The sequence below is a fragment of the Lottia gigantea genome, assembly GCF_000327385.1.
Source record: "Lottia gigantea unplaced genomic scaffold LOTGIsca_169, whole genome shotgun sequence".
Lineage (NCBI taxonomy): Eukaryota > Metazoa > Mollusca > Gastropoda > Lottiidae > Lottia > Lottia gigantea.
This window is the reverse complement of record NW_008708117.1, coordinates 80,678-105,426: the sequence shown is the minus strand read 5'-3', so window position 1 is coordinate 105,426 and position 24,749 is coordinate 80,678. Positions and strand designations below refer to the sequence as shown.

Below are 24,749 nucleotides of genomic sequence, written 5' to 3'. Positions count from 1 at the left end.
TGCACTTATCCTCCCAGGTAAAGTTACTTTAATGGTGGTGGGAAAACGTCAAACGATCATAATGGGTTTAGAACATGGCAAAATATACGTAATGTAGAGATGACGCGTTGTAATAAGTCATAATGCTAAATTTTAAACAAATGGAATAACAGATTTATACTTTAAAAGATTTTAAACAAGAAGTTCTACATTCTAAACTACTTTCGGCATGTTTTATTAACTTATGTCTGCTTTTTTTTTCGTTTTTAGTTTCGTTACGGTGTTGAGAATTTTTGACAGTTCTTGAACAAATAAGTCATATTTAAACATTAAAATATCCATTAAAAAATGTGCACAAGCTATAATCAATAAAATGAAACATTTTGCGTCCAAATAAAATGATTTATTTCATAGTGCAAAGAACTTGATTTGTATTTTTCTGCAACATGCAAATTGCACATTAATGGGAGAATGACCCATATAAGCGTATCCCAAATATCAAACACAGAAAAAATCGAAACAATCCGTTAACAATAAGATGTACCAGTTGCAATTTAATAACGATATAATTTTGAACTACATTTCCGAAAGATGTACGTTATGTACGATACGCCCCTTCGTCTGCATGCCGACGAAATGATTACTCAGGTTTTAGTTTCACTTAAAGGCGGTTACGAGTCTCGTGGTGTATATGTGGGGGTATTTTTTTGAAGGTTTGTATAGTGGGTTTTACCAATTACTGATGCATTTGTCGCTATGTGATTATATGTTATTATGAATGGGATAATTTGGTTATCATGCTGGATATTTAATCCTTTAGAATAATGTACTGTGCCGAGTTGGTCCATCCAATAACTCTCGCTCTGTAATCTCCGGCGCTTGGGCTTGATATTGGCAATAGCTGCTACAGATTTGATATGCATAATCAAGGTCATCAATGCAGTGGTCGGAAAGGTTCAGATGGTTCGCAATATGTCTATCTTAGCCATGTACGAAGTCGTATCGATGGCCATTTAAACGGGTTCGCAACGCATTGTGAGTTTCGCCAACATCAAATTGTCAAATTTTGGTCAACAGTACGTCATTGGCTTTCTTTCAAACTTTGGTGTTAAGGCCTGCTTGTAGATTATGTTTTTTTTAATTGTCATTCTATTGTTTTGATGCTTCAGCCTCGAGTACGTTGCACCTAATAGATTACTAGTAGGTGTAGCCTACTTTTTACCCTTACTAGTGCATGAAACTAATAATTATACCATAGTCGCATGCACAGCTCTGTGTGACAATAATAAACATATGATTTCAACTTTACGGGAGATAACTCATCGAAATAATATCATATTTCTGAATGACTTGAAGTGACTGACCTAGTTTGCTCTAATGAATGACAAAGGGTGTCGTCGGAGAATGAAAAAATGAAGAATGAAGTTTTACGACCTACATTTCTGCACTATGTAACCTAATGAAGACGGACAACGCTGGGCTCAATGGGGGAAATTTGGCCAAAACAGCGGCGTTGACCTGCTCTTCTTCGATTTCCAAACTGTCGAGGGGTCTTTCACATGCACAGCCTGTAGGACACGGGGCCTCAGTTAATAGTCCCATCCGAATGGCTAAACACGTTTTCCATGTTAGCCCCTCTTACCTAGCATCACTGACAGGGGGAGAAGTTGGAGAATGTGTCTAGATATCGAATCTATGCAAACATCAAGTCATTTTTTATATTTGATAATAAGCTTCAGAATAAATGAAGATACTTTTCAGTCCTGGTCTGTAGATTTGAGTCAGGCGATGAGTGATGCCTATCGAAGCTGCCTCTGGGAAACAAAATAGGTCAGCTATATTAGATTTCGATACCACTTTTACGGGAGATAACTCATGGTAAAGAAATCTAAAAATGTGTTTTGAATTGCTCATATCTTTGCACATTCACCTGTAAAAAAGTAATTGAATAACAAAAAAGAAATATTAGTGATAGTATTAAAATGAATGTGATGTTTAAATTATAATTTATCAAACTTTCCTTTTGTTCAAAATAAATAGTATTTAAATGACTTTGCGATGGTTAAATTTTAATATATCAAATTTTACTATTGTTAAAAAGCATGAATTTATCACCATAAAACAGAAACATATTATATTGACTGCGATGTTAAATATACAATTGCGTTTGTAAATATACAATTAAAGATTTTATTACTTTAGGGAAACGAGAAAACGAAATTAATCTATAGAAACTTCTTTTCCTTTCTACAGAAGGTGGAGAGCCCAGATTCTGGATCCTACATCGAAATGAAATGAAATGCATTAAGGAGCATCAGCACCAAACAGGCTATATAGCTCCAGAATACGTTAAAATAATGAAAAAACTAAAACAATAAAACACCTATCTATATCACAGAAAGGTCACATAGTGACAATAAAAAAAGACGATAAAAACCATATCACAGAAAAAGCCATTTAATGACTACAAAAAACACTAAAAACAATATCACAAGTAATACACCACATGGTGGTATTAAAACAAACAAAATATTTAAAACAAACAATGACTAATCTATTTAAAATTTTTAAAAAAGCCACAACCTTCTCATAAAGAGAAGGTTGCGCAAAAAGCTGAAATAAACATCCAGCACGGTAGATGCTTACTCTCAATCAGAATGTGTTTCACTGTCAGGTGGATCTGGCATTGCTCACAGTTGGTGAATCCTACATCGAACAACTTACCGTTTAGATAACCGAGATAGATTGATATAAGCCACGCTCGTTTTTGAATCGGCTATTTATGTAATTTGCAATTACACGTTGTATAATCCTCTTAGAAATGAGCATCAGGACACAGGATACTTAAAACATTTTATGTAAATGATTATGAGTGTTATTTTTAGAAATCCTTCTTCTCCCTGCCTTTTGGGGTTTTTGCATGCCTATTTTTGACTAATTATGGATCTAGATTTTGAAATTTGATGTCTGAAATTGCATTATCTCTCAGATTTTGTGAGATGATGAAAGATTTTCATGCGGAACGATAATCCTACAATAGTTGCAGTGACAGTCAAGCATATAATGATAAAATGTACTGTCCTACTTTCAATTTGACTAGCTCAAAATTTTCATGGAAATGATCAATTGAATTTTTGTATTTTTTTGAAAATTAAGTATTGGTCAGGCATTCATGTGACATATTGGAAAGATTTCTGGACAAAGTTATGGACGGTTGAATCTGATGATTAAATATGTAAATAGAGATAACAAATTAATTACTAGTTGGGAGTCTTATCAACTGTTATAAAATAAGAATTTGAGCTTTCATATATTGACGAAATATCTAAATATATACGTTGTGTATTCAACGGTACAAATGTTTTAATGTTCTTCTATTATAATATTAACAGGTTGTTTGAAACTAGATATATAAGTTATAGTTATCTGGGTGTAAAGGTGGAAGCTACAATCCGCAAGACATAGTTAGTAATTTAGTTTTTATTAATTACTTTCCACTTCAAGAAATCTTGATTTTACTACCAATAGTGAATACCTTTCGGATTATAAAAATAGTAATCCTATTTTAGAGCGATGAATGTTCCATATTTCACTTTGATTTGAACGAAGACCACGGTACAAAATAATTTTGTTTAACTTTTAACAATATCCATCGCAATCATTAATTGTATATAATCCAGATATAAATTTGGCTTCATAAATAAAACACTGGTCAGTTGGGGTTTAGTCATAATGGCCCTAGACCAAAATGGCCCCAGAATGTTTGTCGAGATGGTCCAAAAAAAAATAAATAATTAGGTTATATTTTATTTAATATAGTAATAATTTTAACAACATACAGTTCAGAGCACTTTTATACATCATTTTATACATATCACTTTGTCAACATACAGTTTAGAGCACTATTATACATCATATATCACTTTGTTTACATACAGTTTAGAGCACTATTATACATCACATATCACTTTGTTTACATACAGTTTAGAGCACTATTATACATCATATATCACTTTGTTTACATACAGTTTAGAGCACTATTATACATCACATATCACTTTGTTTACATACAGTTTAGAGCACTATTATACATCACATATCACTTTGTTTACATACAGTTTAGAGCACTATTATACATCACATATCACTTTGTTTACATACAGTTTAGAGCACTATTATACATCACATATCACTTTGTTTACATACATTTTAGAGCACTATTATACATCACATTATCCTATATCACTAGATCACTTTTAAAGCACTATTTTACATCACATATCACTTTGTTTACATCACATTATCCTATATGACTAGATCACTTTTAATACATTATCATTACTTTCCATTACACACATGTATCTATCGATCAGTTACTGGCCCATGAACGTCTGAAATCAACCGCAAAAGGCGCATGGGAGTAGCCTACCCAGCTCCATATGAAATATGAGTCTTTATTTCTGTATAGATTCTAAAAATATATACTCTATCACTACTATATCATTTAATGTTAATGGAGATTATTATGGTATTATATATGTATAAATAACACATTCCTACAGACCCAGTTCTTGAGAATACCAGTCTACATGTCATCTCGTCCACAGAATTTTCACGGTTAACCCGTCTACAGAAATACCAAGCAAGTTTACAACAATTACCGAGTTAAGTCGTCTACTTAAGTCATTGTTTAATTTTGTTATATTTGTTGATTGCCATATTGATCAGTTATCAAAACAAGTTAATTGATGAGTTTTGTTGTTCCAATAATTGCAAGAATTCAAAATGGCGGAAAACGGAATAGATGGGGAAGAGTTATTTTTGAGGGGAGATAATACGAATTATTTTAAATCAATCATTTATTCATTCTCACATAATAACATTGTACAACAATAATGAAACATTCGCACCAATACATATTCATTTAAACAGCAACCAAGCATACTATCTCATTTAATATTGAATTTAGTGAAAGAGATCCACTATCATATCGGTCCCAAATAGCCATTACATCTGCCTGTTGATTCCTGGTCCGTTTTGACTGCATTCTCTTTATCTTCTTTTCAGATACCAGCCTCATGATCATATAAACTAATTCGGCCTCTTTATGCAAAAGAGGTACCAACATATAAAACTGCAGACACCACCTCTTGGCACGTTGGTTGAGACAGGTATACCAACCCTCAACATCGATGTTGGTCCTCACGAAATGACCATATACTGACCAATCATACACTGACCAAATAGAGTTTGCAATCCATGTTGATTCCAAATATGAAAAGAAAGAGATGATAATATCGGAAGTTGCATACCTATCTTTTAATCTATCAAATGCGGCCACAATGTGCTCCGCTGGCAAATACGGCAAAGCTAAAACTTTGCGAACGATCCTGTAAATGGAATCCTTGGATTCTCAGTCTGAGAAGCCTGGGTAGCGGATGATGTAGATGGTATTGCCTTAGAGGTAGATGGTAATAAGGCCGGAGACGCTACTGGTAACCGTGTCAGCCAAGTGATGTCAGTTTGGCATTCCACCGATTTGGTAGAAGCCTTAACGACATTAGCAAAAGTCTTTCCGGAAGGAGTAAATGGAGTTGCTTTTTCCAAAGACTGCCCTAAGTGGAAACTGGAAAAGCTCATCCAAAAAATTAAAGTAGAAACCAGAGTTTCCTATCCCGAAGCGCGGAAGGCTGTAGAGGGAGAAATTCCCTCTACTCCTTCTGGACCCCCCAGTGGCCCGGGGTTAAAAATAGGTCCACCGCCCCCCATTGCGTGTCGTAAGAGGCGACTGAATTGGGGCTCCTCGTTTGCCGTGAGGTGCGACCCGTGTCGGTTTTGTATGGACACCTGGTGGTTGAGGGTAACATACTTCCCAATACATCACTTTGGGCCAGGGGATTCCTAGACGGGTGGCCAGTGTGGTCCACACTAGTCAATCGGCTTGTCGTGTTGAGCCTATGAGTCGGTGGTTAGAACAGATTAAACTTTTTCTTGTAATAGTTAGTATCTTTTTTCTTCCAAATCATTTCACTGACTCGGAAGCAGCGGCTTGGGTCAATTGGGTAAAAAAATAAAAATAAAAGTTCGGAATTTATTTGCTCCACTCAGAACCTTTATTCTTTTTTTTTTGTCTAAGTATATCTCCCGATTACCCCTAGGGCGCCGGCGCTGGAGTCCCGCGTAAAGCCCGCGCGGATGTCGTGGTCCGTGGTGGTCGGGGGTTTCGGGAGATGAATCCTTTAATATTTCTTCATGGCTACACCAACTAAAAAAAACTTAAACGAGCGTAAGCGCCGGTTAACTGAGGCCGAATTTACTGATTCGTCTAATTCAGACGAATCATGGCCTCGGTTTCTTGTCATTGACAGTAGTGACCCTGAGAGGTCTTTATCATCATTGTCCCCATTTGCAATTTCAAAAGGTTTGACTGGACTTGCCAGTGAACCAAAATCAACAAAAAAATTACGTAATGGGTCTTTGTTGGTTGAATGCTCACGCAAAATTCATTCTGAGCTGTTATTAAAATCATCTACATTGGCTAATATCCCTATCAAAGTTTCACCTCATTCCTCTCTGAACTCTTCCAAAGGGGTCATTCGACATCCAGACCTCAATGGATGTTCTCCTGAGGAAATGAAGGAGGAATTACAGAATATTGGAGTCACGAACGTTGATAGAATATCCATCCGTCGTGACGGCCAATTAATTCCAACCAACACATTCATTCTGTTATTTAACCGACCTAATTTACCATCCGAAATAAAAGTAGGCTATCTGAACATTAAAGTTTCACCATATATACCAAATCCTCTCAGATGTTATAACTGTCAACGCTTCGGGCATGGAACTCGAACTTGTAAGAGTTCGATTCGGTGTGCGCGTTGTGGTCAGTCTGAGCATGACAACAAGGATTGCACCGAAGCTCCTTGTTGTTGCAATTGCAATGGAAAGCATGTTGCCTTTTCCAAAGACTGTCTAAAGTGGCTAACTGAAAAAAAAAATTAATAAAGTAAAAATAGAAAATAAATTATCGTACCCCGAAGCGAGGAAGGTTGTAGAAGGTGCAACTCCATCTACTCCTTCCGGAAAGACTTTTGCTAATGTCTTTAAGGCTTCTACCAAATCGGTGGAATGCCAAACTGACATCACTTGGCTGACACGGTTACCAGTAGCGTCTCCGGCCTTATTACCATCTACCTCTAAGGCAATACCATCTACATCATCCGCTACCCAGGCTTCTCAGACTGAGAAGTCAGTAGCTGATGATGGTTGTTTAAGTCTACCAACTAAAGACGTTCAGCCAAAAGGGACTGGTAAGCAGTCCAGACAAAGGCTTAGCGAAAGTCTTTCTAAAAATGACAAGTCCGGCAAAAAAAAAATGGATCCTCCTCCAAAAAGGGAGGAAGAGATCTTTTGAAGTCTGCCATATCTGATAGTATAGATATGGAGGCTTCCGAGGTTGATGCGGAAGTTCTCAACCCCCCTTACCGCAAACCTCGTAGTCCAGTCAAACCACCCTGACAATGCATCAAAAAAATAATATAATACAATGGAATTGTCGAGGTTTAAGTCATAATCTTAATGAAGTTCAGCTATTAATGCAACAATACAATCCTTTGGCTATTTGTCTCCAAGAGACTTTCCTCAAGCCAACGGATTTGCGTTTAGTGCCATTTAAACATTTTGTTTCCTACCACCATTATGGCACTGGTGATGATAAGGTCTCGGGTGGTGTTTCTATTATTGTCAATAGGAATGTCGCCCAGTCCGAAATCACACTCAATTCTCCTCTGCAGGTAATAGCCGTGCGAGTTACACTCCACGTACCTATTACCATTTGTTCCATCTACTTACCACCCAGCTTATCATTGAACCTGAGAGAATTGGATGACCTTGTTGCCCAGCTTCCTTCTCCTTACATTTTGTTAGGAGATTTCAATGGTCACCATTCTTTCTGGGGTAGCTCCGATGATAATACCAGAGGAAAATTAATAGCCGACTTCATTTATGACAATGATCTTTGCATCTTTAATGACGAATCGCCTACGTATTTCTGCTCAAAAAACCAAACTTTTTCTCATCTAGATCTGACAATTAGCTCTCCATCTTTGTTCCAAGATTTTTCTTGGAGTGTCCACGACGATCTCTGCCACAGTGATCATTATCCTGTAATTCTACGGAATAATGGTCCTTCACCAGTAGACAGGCCACAAAGATGGAAACTCTCCAAAGCTAATTGGCCTCTCTTTGAGGCTCTTTGCATTTCTTCTTTTTCTCAAGATGATCTAGATGAGGCAGAAGACCCGATGGAAATATTTACCACCATCTTACAAGATGTATCGGGCCAGGCGATTCGTAAAACCTCGACAACTCCAAAACGATTCAATAAACCATGGTTTAACGAAGACTGCAAGACAGCACTTAAAGAACGTAATCGTGCTCTGCGACTGATTGAACGTTCTCCTACCGCTGACAACATGGCCTCTTTCCGCATTGCACGGGCGAAAGCCAGGCGGACTATCCGCCAAGCAAAGAGGTCGTCATGGCAGGAGTATGTTTCAAGGATCAACAGTCGCACGTCTTCCAAATCAGTCTGGGATAGGATCCGTAGGATCAAGGGTGAAGCGGATACAATATCTGTGAACCATTTAGAGGTAGATGGTTCAACTCTCACTACTCTTCCAGGTATTGCTAATTCCTTAGGCCATAATTTTTCTTATAATTCTTCCTCTAACTTTTCCTCGGATGCTTTTCGGAGAGTGTAACTCAGGGAAGAGAGGAAAAGACTTAATTTTGCATCAAAAAACGAGGAATATTATAATGATAAATGTACGATCTCGGAATTAAAGTTTTCTTTGAAACAGGCTCATGATACAGCTACTGGGCCTGATGATATACATTATTAGATCCTCAAACATCTCCCTTAACCAACATTAAAAAAAACTTTTATGTATATTCAACCAGATTTGGGATGACGGTGTATTTCCTCCATCTTGTAGGATCGCTACCATTGTACCCATTCCTAAACCTGGTAAAGATCCTAATGACCGCCCTAATGCATTAACCAGCTGCATATGTAAAACCATGAAACGAATGATCAATCTTCTTACCAACCTCCAATGTGGATTTCGGTCCCAAAGGAGCACTGTTGATCATCTCGTTAGATTTGAATCGTTTGTCAGGGATGCCTTCATCCAAAATAAACATCTTGTAGCCATATTCTTTGATTTGGAGAAGGCTTATGACACCACTTGGAGATATGGCATTCTTCGTGATCTCTTTGACTTCGGTCTCAGAGGACGATTGCCATTATTCATCTCCAATTTCTTACATGATAGGACGTTTAAGGTTCGACTTGGCTCCATTTTTTCAGATCCCTTTCCTCAGGATAATGCAGTTCCACAGGGTAGCATATTATCCGTTACCCTGTTCTCTATTAAAATTAATTCCATCACGTCGTGCCTTAGACGGGGGGTTGATGGCTCTCTGTATGTTGATGACTTTCATATGTGTTATGGCTCTACAAACATGCAGACGATTGAGCGTCAGTTGCAGCTTTGCTTAAACAAATTACAGCAATGGGCAACTGACAATGGATTTAGGTTTTCGAAATCCAAGACCGTCTGCATGCATTTCTGTAAACGAAGAGGATTGCACCTTGATCCAGAACTAAAGCTGGATGGTGCTGTCATTCCTGTTGTGCGGGAATTTAAATTTTTGGGACTTACTTTTGATAGCAAGCTTTCTTTTCGTCTCCATATTAAAATCCTCAAGAACAAATGTCTGAAAGCTCTCAACATACTGAGAGTCTTATCCAATACTGACTGGGGAGCTGACCGAAAGGTCCTCCTCCGATTATATCGAGCTTTGGTTCGTTCCAAGCTCGATTATGGGTGTCAGGTGTATGGTTCGGCTCGTCAATCCTATATCAAAGAGCTTGATACCATACACCATCAAGGACTTAGAATCAGTTTAGGTGCGTTTCGCACTACTCCAGTTGAAAGTCTGTACGTCGAGGTAAATGAGCCCTCATTGTACGACAGACGTGACAGGCTTGCATTGCAGTACGCTATCAAGATAGCATCATTGCCACAACATCCTGCTTACTACCCCGTATTTAGACCTTACTTTGAACACCTGTACGAGGTCAAGCCTCGTGCTGTTTCTTCTTTTGGAGTCCGCATTCAACCCCTTATGTCAGCGGCTGGTATAAGCCACAACAGTATTGCGGACTTCATTTCAGATAGACTTCAGTCTATCAAGCAATAAGAAAACTCAGACAAGCTCTATAGTGTTTCTAGAACTAAGGTCTAAATATGAGGATTACTCACCTTTCTATACAGATGGATCTAAGGATGGTGATAAGGTAGCAGCCGCTACAGTTACACCATCCGAAGTTCTATCTGTAGCTTTACCATCAGCAGCCTCCATTTTCACAGCAGAACTCATTGCCATTCTACAGGCACTTGAGTTCTTTCAGTCCTCTACATCATTAAAAAAATGTATTATATTTTCTGATTCTTTGTCCTCATTACAAGCTATTTATAACATTCAGCTTGTACACCCAATAATCGGGGATATATACAAGCTCTCTGGGCCGAAAAAGGACATTGTCCTTTGTTGGCTCCCCAGTCACATGGATATACGGGGGAATGACATGGCAGATGCGGCGGCTAAGGCTGCTTTGTCATTGCCTGTTTCCCCCTTTTCTCTGCCTTTCACCGATTTTAAATCGGTGATAAGGTCTTTTATTCAACATCGATGGCAGCAAAGATGGGATGCTGCAGACACTAACAAGCTTCATGCCATTAAGCCTCTCCTAGGAGACTGGCCCTCCTCCTATTGTGCCAACAGGAGAAATGAAGGTGTTTTGTGTCGCTCTCGTCTTGGACATACTCACCTCACCAACTGTTATCTGCTCAAGCGAGAGCCTCAACCAGTCTGTGAGCACTGCCAGGTCGGCCTGACAGTGAAACACATTCTGATTGAGTGCAAGCATCTCAAACTTTTGAGATCCCAGCACTACCGTGCTGGATCTTTACATCAATTATTTGCACAACCTTCTCTTTATGAGAAGGTTGTGGCTATTTTAAAAAAAGCCGGTCTTTATTTTAAATTTTAAATAGATTAGTCATTGTTTGTTTTAAATATTTTGTTTGTTTTTAATACCACCATGTGGTGTATTACCTGTGATATTGTTTTTAGTGTTTTTTTTGTAGTTATTAAATGACTGTTTCTGTGATATGGTTTTTATCGTTTATTTTTGTTTTTTTGGTCACTATATGACCTTTCTGTGATATTGATAGGTGTTTTATTGTTTTAGTTTTTTCATTATTTTAACGTATTCTGGAGCTATATAGCCCGTTTGGTGCTGATGCTCCTTAATGCATTTCATTTCATTTCATTTACTCCTTCTGGAAAGACTTTCGCTAGTGTTGTCAAGGCTTCTACTAGATCCATAGAATGCCAAACCGACATCTCATGGCTGAAGCGTTTACCATCTGCGTCATTAGCCTTGATACCATCTGATCCGGAGGCAACTGCATCTACATCATCAGCTACTCAGACTCCTCAAATTGAGAAGTCAAGAGATGGTGATAGTAATGCAAGTCAGCCAGCTAAAGACGTTCAACCGAAAGGGACTGGTAAACAGTCAAGACAAGCTAAACATAGTGAAAGTCTTTCCAAAAATGACAAGATAACCAAGTAACATGGATCCGGAAGTTAAATCAGTATCAACTGATTCTAGTGGCAGTAGTATTACTATATTGTTTAAATTGATTATATTAGCTAATATGTATTTTGTTAAATTTGTTTTGCTAATTGTTTTCGTGAAAAGATAAGTTTTCTTTTCACTTTTAGCTCTCATTTAACTGCATAATCATTGTATATACAAGATGTAATATCATCTTTTGTTTCTAGATGTAAATGTATATTATTGATTTTTGTCTAGAAATAAATTTATTCAAAAGTTAAAGTTAAGGTTCTCCCAGGACGAGGCTTCTGCATTGCACCTAGCGGAGGTTGACCCCTGAGATCACCCCTAATGTGGGTGACTCGAGTAATTTTTTAGTGTGGGGACTGCGTTCGCGCTCTCCCCTGGTAAATCAATGTCAAAAGAGTTGTACCCGCCATATATCGCCAGCCAAGTACTAAAAACCCGGCCTTATGCGCTATAAGAGTGAATAACGTTATTATGACGTCGTTTTTACTGTCTTCCTTAGATGCAACGTTATTCCTATGTAAGCTTGTGCGGTCTTGTTTTTCAGACAGGGAAATGTCATTTCAGGCCGGGTAAATCCCGAATTAAATTGTTTTGTCCACTCCAATCTTCCTGCTTACATTTTTTCGCCATAACAGTGTTTTTGACGTCATAATTGTATATTTATACAAGAATTAAACAAAGATAACGTTTTTCGCGAGATTTGGACCGCACAAAGAGTATTTGGCTCTTTTTTTATTTTTCTGACTTAGGGGGAAAAGCAAATTTTTTTTGTTTATCGGCAAATATCGACTTGGACCAAAAATTCTAAATCTGGACCGAACACAAAGAAAAATGTACGAGCCACATTCCTTTTGCGAGAGTTCTTATTCAATTTATGCTTAATGCCATTTCGGGTCATAGAGGGTTAATGAATAATACCAGTCTAAATCTTTTCTAAGTATGTTTCATGGCTCAGCATACCTCCTTAATTCGGCATATTTACCTGGTACAGGAGAAACCTTGATCCGCCCGGAAAGAGGTTTTTTTGGTTTGGTACGTTTTTCTGGATCGTTTTAATTTTCTCTCGTCATGCCGACGGAGGAAATTGTGGAGTTGTCGGATGATGATATAGACCACGGCATTGAAGACAGAGTGATAAAAGTAATGTGCAGAGCTGCGGTGACTCATAAGTTAATACGTGATGTCATAGTAAGAACGATTGGTGAAGTAAAGATTGAAGCCATTGCTAGACGTTTTTCTGCACGGGAGTACGAAGTAACCATGGGTTCATCTGCAGATGCTGGAAAGCTGAGAAACACCCACCAGTTGATATGGACGTTCTGAGGTATATTTTTGCTGATAATTTTTTACGCAGGGTGCAATTTTCCGTACACTGGCTATCTAGATCATTCAAAGATACCATATTGCAAAGAGTATTTTCAAAATATGGTAAGGTGCTGTCACTTTATGAAAGAACAGTGGATGGCGATGAGTACAAGTCTGGTATAAAGGTTGTGGATATGGAGGTAGCGCATAACAAGTTTGGCGACGTGCCCCATATGTTGAGTTTTTTTTTATATTAGGCATGCATACTATTCTGTACCATTGGCAATAGAAGAGAGAAAATTTTTTCGCTTTTGTTGGAAAGGATCTACCTTTGAGTATACCTGCTTAGCTAATGGGCTTGCCTGTGCTCCGAGATTATTTACTAAATTAATGAAGCCTATTTACTCTCACCTACGACAATAGGGATATACAAATTCTGGCTATATCGATGATTCTCTGCTTTTGGGTGATTCTTTTGATGAATGCAAGAAGAATGTTGTAGAAAGAGTGAATTGTTTAGAAAAACTAGGGTTTACTATAAACCAAGGAAAATCTATGATTACCCCATAACTAACTGATGATTTTCTGGGTTTCATTATAGATACAAAGAGAATGGTTGTCTATTTAGATATTGATAAAAAAGACAGAATCAGAACTGAGTGTAAGTCTTTAATACATAGACCTAAATGTAAGATCAGAGATTTAGCCAGGGTGATTGGTATCCTAGTGTCTTCATCCCCAGCTGTTGAACTGGGGCCCATGCATTATAGATCCTTAGAAAAAGGGAAAATAAAAGCCCTGAAATATAAAAGTGGTGACTTTGATAAGTCTGTCAATATTGATAATGATATGAAGGTTGAATTAGGTTGGTTGGTGGAAAATATTGACTCTCAGACACGAACAATTTCAAGACAGAGTCCTGATGTTACTATCACCACAGATGCAAGTCTTTCTGGATGGGCAGCGTATTAGGTGAAGAACATGTAGGGGGCAGATGGAATTTAGCTGAGGAAGAATTCCACATAAATTATCTTGAACTTTTGGCAGTGTTTCAAGCCATTAGGTCTTTTAAAGACATTGTAACTGGCAAGCATGTAAAAATATTTACTGACAACACTTGCACTCTGTCCTACATTAATTCTATGGGTGGTATCAAATCTGTACCCTGTAATGACTTAGCATATAAACTTTGGTCATGGTGCATAGATAGAAAGACATGGTTGACAGCTTTTCATGTGCCAGGGATTAATAATATGACCGATTATGATTCACGGCATTCAATGACAACATTGAATGGATGTTAAATACAGCTGTTGCTTCTGAGATAATGACTATGTGGGACAGCCCTGTTGCAGAGTTACGAGCTTACCCTCCAGATAGGCTTTGTGTTATTTTTACGTTGAAAGAATACATATCAAGAACTTGTGCATTAAGAAAAGATGAGAAATCTTTATCAGTTTCATTAAACCATTTGGAGCTGTGTCTAAAATGACCATCAGCATGTGGCTTAGGCAGGTCATGTGTAATGCTGGTATTGATTGTAATATTTATAAGGTACACAGCATAAGAAGTGCTTCTACTTTGAAGGCAAAGGCTAATTTTGTGCCCATTGAAGACATACTTAAAGTGGCTGAGTGGTCAAACACTCAAACGTTTGCTAAGTTTTATGATAAACAAATTGTATCTGGTAATGTTTATTCTGATGCTATATTAAAAGATTAATTTATCGATTTGTGTTTATCTTTTGAAAAACTTGGCTTTGAAGTCTCATATGAGACCGGAAGTGGTTATGACGTAATAGAATCCCCCAACTAAACTAAATTTACCAAGGTAAGTTAAGTTTAGTTGGGGGATTATATAGGACAAAAAGTAACATGATTCATGTTGACTCTCCGAAGGCACAAACCAAGTTGCAGAGTGCTGCAGAAGAGAAAGATCAGTTTGTGGATAATCTCGCAGAGTAAATTTTATGAAATTAATTTGATAATTTGATTTTGTAGGCGAGGAGTAGACAAGAAGATAATTCAGTTAATGGTGGATCGATCTATTGGTAATACAACACGTAAGATGTGGCGACAAGTTGTTGAGAATCACTCTTTGCAATACCTTCAACGTAAAGATCTGTATACCACATGGCTTCATTCTTTAACAAAGAAAGGGGGAATTGTGAATTCTTTTGCAATCAACTTTAAACCACCACCAAAGAGAAAGGACCCACCTTCAGCTAAATAATTCCAAAGAGCACTTTTGATATCAGAGGCTGAAAAGGTAGACGACTACAGGAACCAAATCATGTCAACATTTGGAGAAATACTGAAATTTGATTCTACTAAAAAGGTATGTATATTTTGAAACACAAAAATGCATCACAGATTATAATAATGTAAGTAGAATTTAATATTGTGGAATACTAAACTCTTGAAAATAACACAACAAGGCATTTTTTATATGTCAATGCCATTTTTTTTTTCAGATTTGTCAAAAGATATCAGGTGCTGGAAAAGGCACAGCTGAATGGTGTATCAATATTGGAAATGAAAACAGCTTAATTCTCTCCTTTGTTCTCACCTGTAAGGAATCGACTGAAAAATTAAAGCCAATGGCAGAAAGTTTAATGGACCGTTACAAGACCTTCATCAGTAGAGAAACTTTTGAGATTGGATGCATGGCACTGGATCCATAGGTTTGATGCTCCTTTCCACACAGATAGTCATCCAAGGTATCCAGCCTTCAAATCAGCTGTCTGGTGCCTTGTTTGCCTATAACAGATCAGATCTGAACCTACTGATAAGAGCAGTGAGAGCTGAACTATTCCCGAAAGTGAAATTATCAACACCTATATTACTAGAAAGCAACTGCGTGTCAGAAGGATTACTGTTGGAGTGCAAGAGACATACAATCTGGTCAGTGTTGCCATTTCAGAGCTTAAGACTGCTGCTGGTTTTGATTCCAATGGAATCTCTCTGTTCAAATCTGATAAAGCCATTGATGAAGTATGAGATAACCAACAGAAGCACATAGAGTGTGTCTCCAGGACCCTGCTGGCTTAAGTTTTTATACAGTTCTAAAATATATCAAATTGAATGGAATAGACATTCCTTATTACAGATACTCCAGAGGAAACAACAGTTTGGAAGGTTTCCATTCTCACCTTTTTGATATAGTTCTTAGCGTGCATTGCAAAATACAGTCACTTCAGAGTTACCTTTTGGGAGGGATAGCTCGTTGGAATGCAGATCGAGACAGCGAGAATGTGAAAGGAGGTCATGGAAGACATGAAATGAAATTAAATGAAATGAAATGAAATGCATTTAGGAGCATCAGGACCAAACGGGCTATATAGCTCCAGAATACGTTAAAATAATGAAAAAAACTAAAACAATAAAACACCTATCAATATCACAGAAAGGTTACGTAGTGACAAAAAAAAAGACGATAAAAACCATATCACAGAAAAAGTCATTTAAAGACTACAAAAACACTAAAAACAATATCACAGGTAATGCACCACATGGCGGTATTAAAAACAAACAAAATATTTAAAACAAACAATGACTAATCTATTTAAAATTTAAAATAAAGACCTGCTTGTTTCAAAAAAGCTTTTCATAAAGAGTGCTGTGATCTTATAGGCTTGAAATGCTTACACTCAATCAGGAAAAGGAGAAAAAGAAAACGAAGATTTGGATGAACAAGAAAAGACAGATCCTGGATATGAATCTGAAGATTCCAGATAAACCAGCTACAATTCCAGTCACTGATTTTGAGACAGCACCAGAGTTAGATCCAGTAATGGTATGTTTATACTTTTTGATGTTTTTCTTCCTTTTTTTTAGAATATTTTTGATATTTTACAAGTATTGTAGTCGCCATACTTTTCAAAAGTCCATTTCTGTTTTAAGATAATATTGGCTATATCATTTATGAATTATAAGCTTATAGAATTGTTTTACATTTAAGTTAATATTTTTTTCTTTTTTTTTCTTTTCTCTGGAAGATGTTTGTGGCTCAAGCCATCTACCAGCGTTTGAAAAGGTTAAAAGGTTAAGTTTGCTGTTAGTTAGTTTGGCAATGGAAGAAGGATCCCTAGGTATTTCCCCTCAAATTCAAAAAGAGATCATCGAAACATTTAAAATTTTAGAAGACCATGACAACTAAAAACTCCAATCTTGCCTACTCTGGATGGAGTAATAGTGGTGATCCACAATCAGCTGCTGTGATTCAAAAGGTTTAATATGGAATAAGATACACTCCTGCTCAACAAATTGACCATACCAACAGATTAGTGTACTGTGTCATAAAACAACTGTGGTTAAAACTGAATAAAGGTACGAGCAAGAAATCAACAGCTGTCAAAAACTTTACCAGAGAATGCAGCATAGAGTTATGGTTGAGGATCCAATTCTATCTCGCCTTGCCATTCCACCTCCAAAAATTAATTCTAAATGTGTTGCTGAATTAATTCGGAGACAAGAGGTATTGATTACAAAAAATTCCACTACTGCTCCAAAAGACATAACAAAGGAAACCCATGTGACTGATGTAGAAATGCCTCAACCTCTGGAGTTACCAACTGTCTGTAAAAAATGGGATTAGGGGCGTGGACATGACTCTTAGTCATAACAATTTTGGAGAAGTGCCTCACATGATTACTTATAACAAGGCTACCAGCAGGATGCTGATTACGGCAAGAGGTCGCCTTCCTTTATGCCTACGTTGTAAAAACATAGGTCATGAAGGGGGTGAATGCCCCAAATTAGTTGTCCGGCCGTCAGGTGGAAAGCGTACCGGACGATGGGGACGATGAACAGATATATCACGCTCAGAGTCAGGAGAGTAAAGGAGAAGAGAAGGATTTAGAAAATACGACTATTGAGGGAAAAGGAAGTAACTTATCGGATGATACTAGTTCTGAAAGTGAGGATAGTGAATCGGGCATGGATACGGATATATCAACAGTCACAAAAGAAGAAGAGGAAGGTTTTAAAGTAGTGGAATCGGGTATGGAAACGGACGCATCTACAATACAGAAGAGAGCGAGAGAGGACGACTAAGGATTCACAGTGGTAGAGAAAAAAGCGAGCAGAATTAAAAAGGCAAGTGAGGTTTCCCTCAGCAATGTTTGATTTTCTATTTTTTCTTTTTGTTTATTAATCTACGACCTACGCATTCTACAATAAATAAATTTTGTTTAACCTCCAGTATATTATGCCTAGCTGGGGATTTTAATTGTATTCTATCTAGAAAAGATAAGGTAGGGGGTAATCCTGATGCTGGTAGAGAAGGACATATTCAGTTGAGTAAAATTATAACAGATTTTTCGTTAATTGATGCATTTAAGTTTTTAAAACCTAATGAAACCATTTGCACTTGGCATGGAGCCAAAGTTTCAACCCGTATAGACAGATTTTATTTTTGAAGTAGATTTACAAATTCACTCCACGATTTCAAAATTTTTCCTTGTAATTTTTCAGATCATGATTATGTTTTGGCTTTTGTTTCTTTAGAAAACGCAGTTCAAGTTGGGCCTGGTTATTGGAAGTTTAATAGCTCTATTTTGCAGGAACGAGAGTTTACCACGACTTTTCGTTCATTTTTTACCGCAAATTTTAGTAATATTTCGGAAATAACTTTTGACTGGTGGGAGAATTTTAAACTTGAGGCTAAAAAATTTATAATTTCTTATTTTGCAAAGGCAAGGCAATTTTGGCTAATAAAGAGAGACGATCCCTAGAAAAAAGATACAGTAATTTAATTTTGGCAGAAAACTCAAATCCGGGATTGTTAAATGATGAAATTAAGTCGGTTAAAAAAGAGCTAAACAATTTATCTTTGGCTAGAGATCTCGGTAATATTATTCGTGCTAAAGCTCAATTTTTGCTTCATTTATTCCTCCTCATTATAAGAATTGTGTAGATGTTTTAAAATTGTTCGATAGTTTACAGCCTAATTTTGATTGGAAAAAACCAGCTACCACTAAGCAATTCTATAATATTTTAGTTCAATCTGTTGTTAAAGAAAATCTAATTATTAAATGCTTTGCAACTGTTAATTTTAAAGTATCTTTTGTTAATTTTGTAGATCCACATGCAAGGAGCTTGGCTTGGAAAATGATTCATGATGTTGTTCCTTGTATGTGGACTCTATTTTGTAGAAAGCATACCCTAGAGAAGTTGTTTGTTTATTGTATTAGTGTGGAGACAGTTGAACATGCTTTTTATACTTGTAAGCCGGTCTCTCCATTATGGAGTATAATTAAAAGTTTTATTTCCCGTTTACCTGCATCTAAGATTAGTCTAACATTTCATCACATTGATTTTTCGTATTCTAATAGCATACATTTAGATATCATTTTGTTAATTTTAAATTTAGGCAAAACTGTTATTTGGAGTAATAGAAATGATTCTTAATATAGACATAAAAATGTTTCTTCAAATATCCTTACGGAAAGATTAAGGTTTAGAATTATTGTGGATAAATTTAGATATTCTCCCAGCAAGTTTAATAAGTATTGGCTAGACCCTGGCATATTTTGTTTCATTGATGAAGTTGGAATTTGTTTTTTAAGTGTATGATTATTTATTGGGAGATAACTAATATTTTTATAATAGTATTTATAAAAAAAAAGGAAATGAAATGAAATGCATTAAGGAACATCAGCACCAAACGGGCTATATAGCTCCAGAATACGTTAAAATAAAACACCTATCGATATCACAGAAAAGTCACACAGCGACAACAAAACAAGACGCTAAAAACCATATCACAAAAAAGTCATTCAACGACCACAAAAACTACTAAAAACAATATCACAGGCAATACACCACATAGCGGTATTAAAAACAAACAAAATATCAAAAACAAACAATGTCTAATCTATTCAAAATTTAAAATAAAGACCTCATGAAGTGAAGGCTGTGCAAATAAATGATGTAAAGATCCAGCACGGTAGTGCTGGGATCTCAAAGGTTTGAAATGCTTGCACTCAATCAGAATGTGTTTCACTGTCAGGCGGACCTGGTTCGCCCCTGGTAGATCAATGTCAAAAGAGCCATATAGACTCACTCCACTAAAACATTTTAAACGAATGTAGTCCAGGCTATTTCATAAATCTTCTTTCTCCTTCCCTTTCGGGATTTGTGCATGCCTAATTTTGGGTAATTTTTGGTCTAGATTTGGAATTTGATGTCTGAAATTGCATTACCTTTAAGATTTGGTGAGATGATGAGAGACCTAAAGGCGAAAGGCTAATTCTAAAAATAGTCGTTTTGTGAAGTGCCAAACTCTAGCGGATGAGTATAACCGGTAGTAGTCTACTTTCAATTTTAGAAGCTCAAAATTTTCATGGTCATCATATATTGAATTTTTTAAGGAGACATTGAAAATTGGTCAGGCTTTCATTCGACATGTTGGAAAGCTTTCAACGAGATTTCTGGTAAAAGTTGTAGAAGGTTGAATTTCGTGTTTTAACATGGGTAGAGATGGCAAATGAATTTGTGGCGGAGTCCACACAGCTCGATGTTACTAAACAAAATATGATTTCATCTTTACGGGAGATAACTCCTCAAATTATATTTCTAAAGGACTTGACCTAGTTTTCTCTAATGGAATCTGGGTTTGTTATTTTGTAACGAGTCTATCCAGAATATTATTATGGAGTCTGTTATGTCTCGATTTCAACTCTAAGGGACATAACTCAAGGATTACAATTTTTTCAATAATTTTTGTGATTTTTTTATATTAGAAATTGTTTTAGTATTCATTTAAATAGATATGCAATATCAAGTATAAAGATGTGGGATGAATAGAATTATTTCAAGTATCAGTTTCATATGATATTGAATAACCTAATTTCTGATGCAATTTTATGTGGACCTTGTATCGTAGACATAGAAATAGTTCGAGAAATCCGTAAAACTAAGTAGTAATTGGAACAAAATAGTTTAATACTTTTCATTAGTAATAGTGAAAGAAACAAAGAAAATATTTGACAGAAACTGTTACTCGCACCTGCAGACAGCTTTATGTTACCATTAAAAAAAATATGATTTCATCTTTACGGGAGATAACTCCTCATATTATATTTCTAAATGACTTGACCTAGTTTTCTCTAATGAAATCTGGGTTTGTTATTTTGTAACAACTAATTCCAGAATATTATAATCGATGAAAAACCTCTGTTTTATCTTTATTACTTCTGCTATATTATTTAAATAAATCAATTATGTCATCATGATTGCTTGTTTCAGCAGCAGTATATTCCTTTAATGAATTACAAATTTCATTCATTTTATCTGTTGAAAATGACTTTCTATTTGCTGAAACTGTTCCTCCTTTAATGGAATCTCTAATACATTTTCTTATAAAATGATTAGTATGTGAGTAAACTTTTTGTATCTTTTTATTTTCAACAATTTTGTATGTAGTTTGGTTTTCATCATTTTGATCTTCAACCATTTCTTTATCGGAGTGATATAAATAATACCAACCCTTTAAAGAGAAAAAAATGAGCTATTAGATTATTGGAAATATACTGGTTTACAACTTCTATCGTAACTTTGTTATACTAAACAAGCTCCAAGACATAGTGTATCCCTTTTTGCATATGGTTCACATCTTGAAGATTTAAACGAGGTTACTATTCACAAACATAATGACATAAATTAATTTGACTTCAAGTACCTAACTGGCTAGAACTTCTAATTAATCATCCACTAAATCATAACAAATATCTAACAAACTGAAAAGAAAAAAATAACAAACAAAAGCAAACGAAAAAACGATGTTATAAATGATTGACCATGCAATCGTGTGTAATAAATATCGCTCACAGCAGGTTAAAACTACAAAATCGATCAACTGAGTGATCCAGTGAGTAGGTAATTCAAACTTTCAAAACAAAGCTGACAACAAATTTCATCGTCTTCCCTTCCTCGTCCGTTTCCAGATTCACTATCACTATCCTCTGTTGACTCATTCTTGCTTGTATCACCAGGTAAACCAGTCTTTAGCTCTGTATCTTCAGTTATAGCCTGCTGTTCATTATAGACTTATAGATTTGTATACGAGATATGCTTGCGTTATTCCTTTGAAAAACAAAACAGGATTATCAGTCAAACACGCATTTGAAACGATTATGAAACAATCTAGCCGACATCCAGAAAAACTGTGGGTAGATAAAGGAAGTGAATTTTATAACAAAAATATGAAATCTCTGGGATTCATAATGAAGGTAAAACTGTAGTTATTGAGAGATATAATAGAAGTTCCATCTTTAATTTTGAAATCGCATCTGAAATAAGCATCGGAAAGAAGCAACCAATTCGATAATGAATTTATTTCGAAGGTAATTTTACCACCATCATTCAAATTTTTCGGCCCAGAGAGCTTGTATATATCCCCGATTATTGGGTGTACAAGCTGGATGTTATTAATAGCTTGTAATGAGGACAAAGAATCAGAAAATATAATACATTTTTTAATGATGTAGAGGACTGAAAAAACTCAAGTGCCTGTAAAATGGCAATGAGTTCTGCAGTAAATATTGAGGCTGCTGGTGGAAGAGCTACAGATAGAACTTCGGATGGTGTAACTGTAGCGGCTGCTACCTTATCACCATCCTTAGACCCATCTGTATAGAAAGGAGCAAAATCCCAATATTTAGAACTTAGTTCAAGAAATTTAGACTTGAAGACAATAGAGCTTGTCTGTGACTTCTTGTTGCTCGATAGACTAAAGTCTATTTGGAGTGGAGCAATTGACCATGGTGTAATAATGGTCATGGCAAAGTCCGCAATACTGTCGTGGCTTATACCAGCCGCTGACATAAGGGGTTGAATGCGGACTCCAAAAGAAGAAACAGCACGAGGCTTTGCTTCGTACAGGGGCTCAAAGTAAGGTCTAAATACGGGGCAGTAAGCAGGATGGGGACGAAAAGAAAGGAGGCACAAAGGAAGGCGACCTCATGCTGTAATGAGCACTCTACAGGTGCCCTTGTTGTAAGTTATCATATGTGGTACTTCGCTGAAATTGTTGTGGCTTAGAGACATAATGTACCACTTTCTTCCATTCTTCACATCCTGATCTTCTGAAGACCTCTCGTCTATAGAGAAAATTTTACCATATTTTGAAAAAAATTTAATCGAACAGGAATCTTTAAAATACCCGGGCAGCAACTTTTTTTTGTTTATCGGATAATATCGACTTGGACAAAAAATTCTAAATATGGACTGAAAACAAAGAAAAATGTACTAACCACATTTCTTTTGTGAGTATTCTTATTCAATTTAAGCCTAATGCCATTTCGGGTCATAGAGGGTCTAAATCATTTCTAACCAGTCTAAATCTTTTTCATGATCATCTTTTTTAAGTATTTTCATGGCTCGGCATACCTCCTTAATTCGGCATACTTACCTGGTGCAGGAGAAACCTTGATCGTCCCGGTCGGTGTTTTTTTTTTCTGGTTTTTGATGTTCGTGATTGCTGTTTTTTTAAGTAGAGGTTGCCGATGATGATATTGATCCTGGGATAGAAGATCGCAACGTGAAAGTATCGTGTAGAGTTGAAATAAGTCATGCTCTAGTCTATACGGCAGTAATGAAGTCGTTGGGTGACACAGAGGTGGAAGCTCTCAGTAAGTCTTTTTCACATAGAGAATAAAGTTACCCTTAAAAGTAGTGCGGGAAGCTGACCCGGTCAATATCGATGGTACCATAGTAATGTTCTGAAATAACAAGCTGAGAAGAGACCAGTTTTCTGTACTTTGATTACCCCGTTCTTTTAAAGACTCCTTCCTCAAGAAGATTTTTACACAATTTGGAAAGGTACTAAATATTTATGAGCGTTTATCCGAGAGTCAAGATTTTAGATATGGGATAAGAGTGATATACATGGTTTTGTCTCACAACAACTTTGGCGAGGTGCTGCACATGACAACTTTTTATAATGGAACCTGCAAGGCTCTAATAACGGCAAGAGGTCGCCTTCCCTTGTGCCTCCGGTGTCGTTGCATCGGGCACAAGAGAGGGGGATGCCCTAAAGAAACGACCTTCCCTCTTATGTTGATAAACTATCAGGCCGTCAGGTGGATAGTGTGGCTGAAGACGGAGAAGTTGAAAATGGAAAAGATAATGAAGTGACTATGGAAGATGAATCTACAACTAGGTCGGAAACTAGTGATGACGAAGAATGTACACTGACGTCACCATGGTCCCGAGGCGAGCAAGAGAAGAAGACGAAGTTTTTAGCGTGGTAGAAACGAAGAAAGCTTCAAGAGTTAAGGAAACGATTGAGGTATCCCTCGGGAATTTTTCTTAAATTAACTGTCTTTGCATTCCCTTCCACAATGGATTACGATAATTGGACAATTCCCCTCACAAACGTCATGGACAGCTTTACGCACTACTCGGAACTGATTTATCAGTTTTTATTTTGGGTATATTTTTTTACATTCATGTCTTGCATTTATGTTAACGAAAGTAATATCTAGTCAATTTTGTTTTAATCGATTTTGTAGTTTTAACCATCTGTGAGCGATATTTATTACTCACGATTTATGTTTTAGTTCTGGAGCCGTTTTCGATACGCATATTAGAGGAATTTCCATCCTTGGCTCTAATGAGGAGGCCCGTGTCTCAGCTTATGCCGATGACGTTACGGGTATATGTTCAGACTCTCCAAGTGTTGGTAGAGTTCTGGACATCTATGAGTCATTTGGTCAGGGCTCTGGTGCCTTATTAAC

At 36.6% G+C, this 24,749-nt stretch overlaps 3 protein-coding genes across 3 annotated transcripts; all 3 read left to right on the top strand.

Annotated features, from left to right (window-relative positions):
- Positions 1–7,502: 7,502 nt before the first annotated feature.
- LOTGIDRAFT_173709 (hypothetical protein) lies at positions 7,503–8,744 on the top strand (the record flags this gene model as incomplete). The annotated part of the gene is made up of 1 exon (XM_009051481.1): positions 7,503–8,744. One exon carries the CDS (start codon positions 7,503–7,505, stop codon positions 8,742–8,744), a length of 1,242 nt encoding a protein of 413 aa, XP_009049729.1.
- A 4,028-nt stretch (positions 8,745–12,772) lies between these two features.
- On the top strand, positions 12,773–15,692 carry LOTGIDRAFT_173708 (hypothetical protein; the record flags this gene model as incomplete). Its single annotated transcript, XM_009051480.1, has 5 exons — positions 12,773–12,968; positions 13,611–13,878; positions 15,010–15,071; positions 15,267–15,346; positions 15,483–15,692. 5 exons carry the CDS (start codon positions 12,773–12,775, stop codon positions 15,690–15,692), a joined length of 816 nt encoding a protein of 271 aa, XP_009049728.1.
- Positions 15,693–16,723: 1,031 nt separating this feature from the next.
- LOTGIDRAFT_173707 (hypothetical protein) lies at positions 16,724–18,063 on the top strand (the record flags this gene model as incomplete). Its single annotated transcript, XM_009051479.1, has 2 exons — positions 16,724–16,804; positions 17,785–18,063. 2 exons carry the CDS (start codon positions 16,724–16,726, stop codon positions 18,061–18,063), a joined length of 360 nt encoding a protein of 119 aa, XP_009049727.1.
- Positions 18,064–24,749: the final 6,686 nt, after the last annotated feature.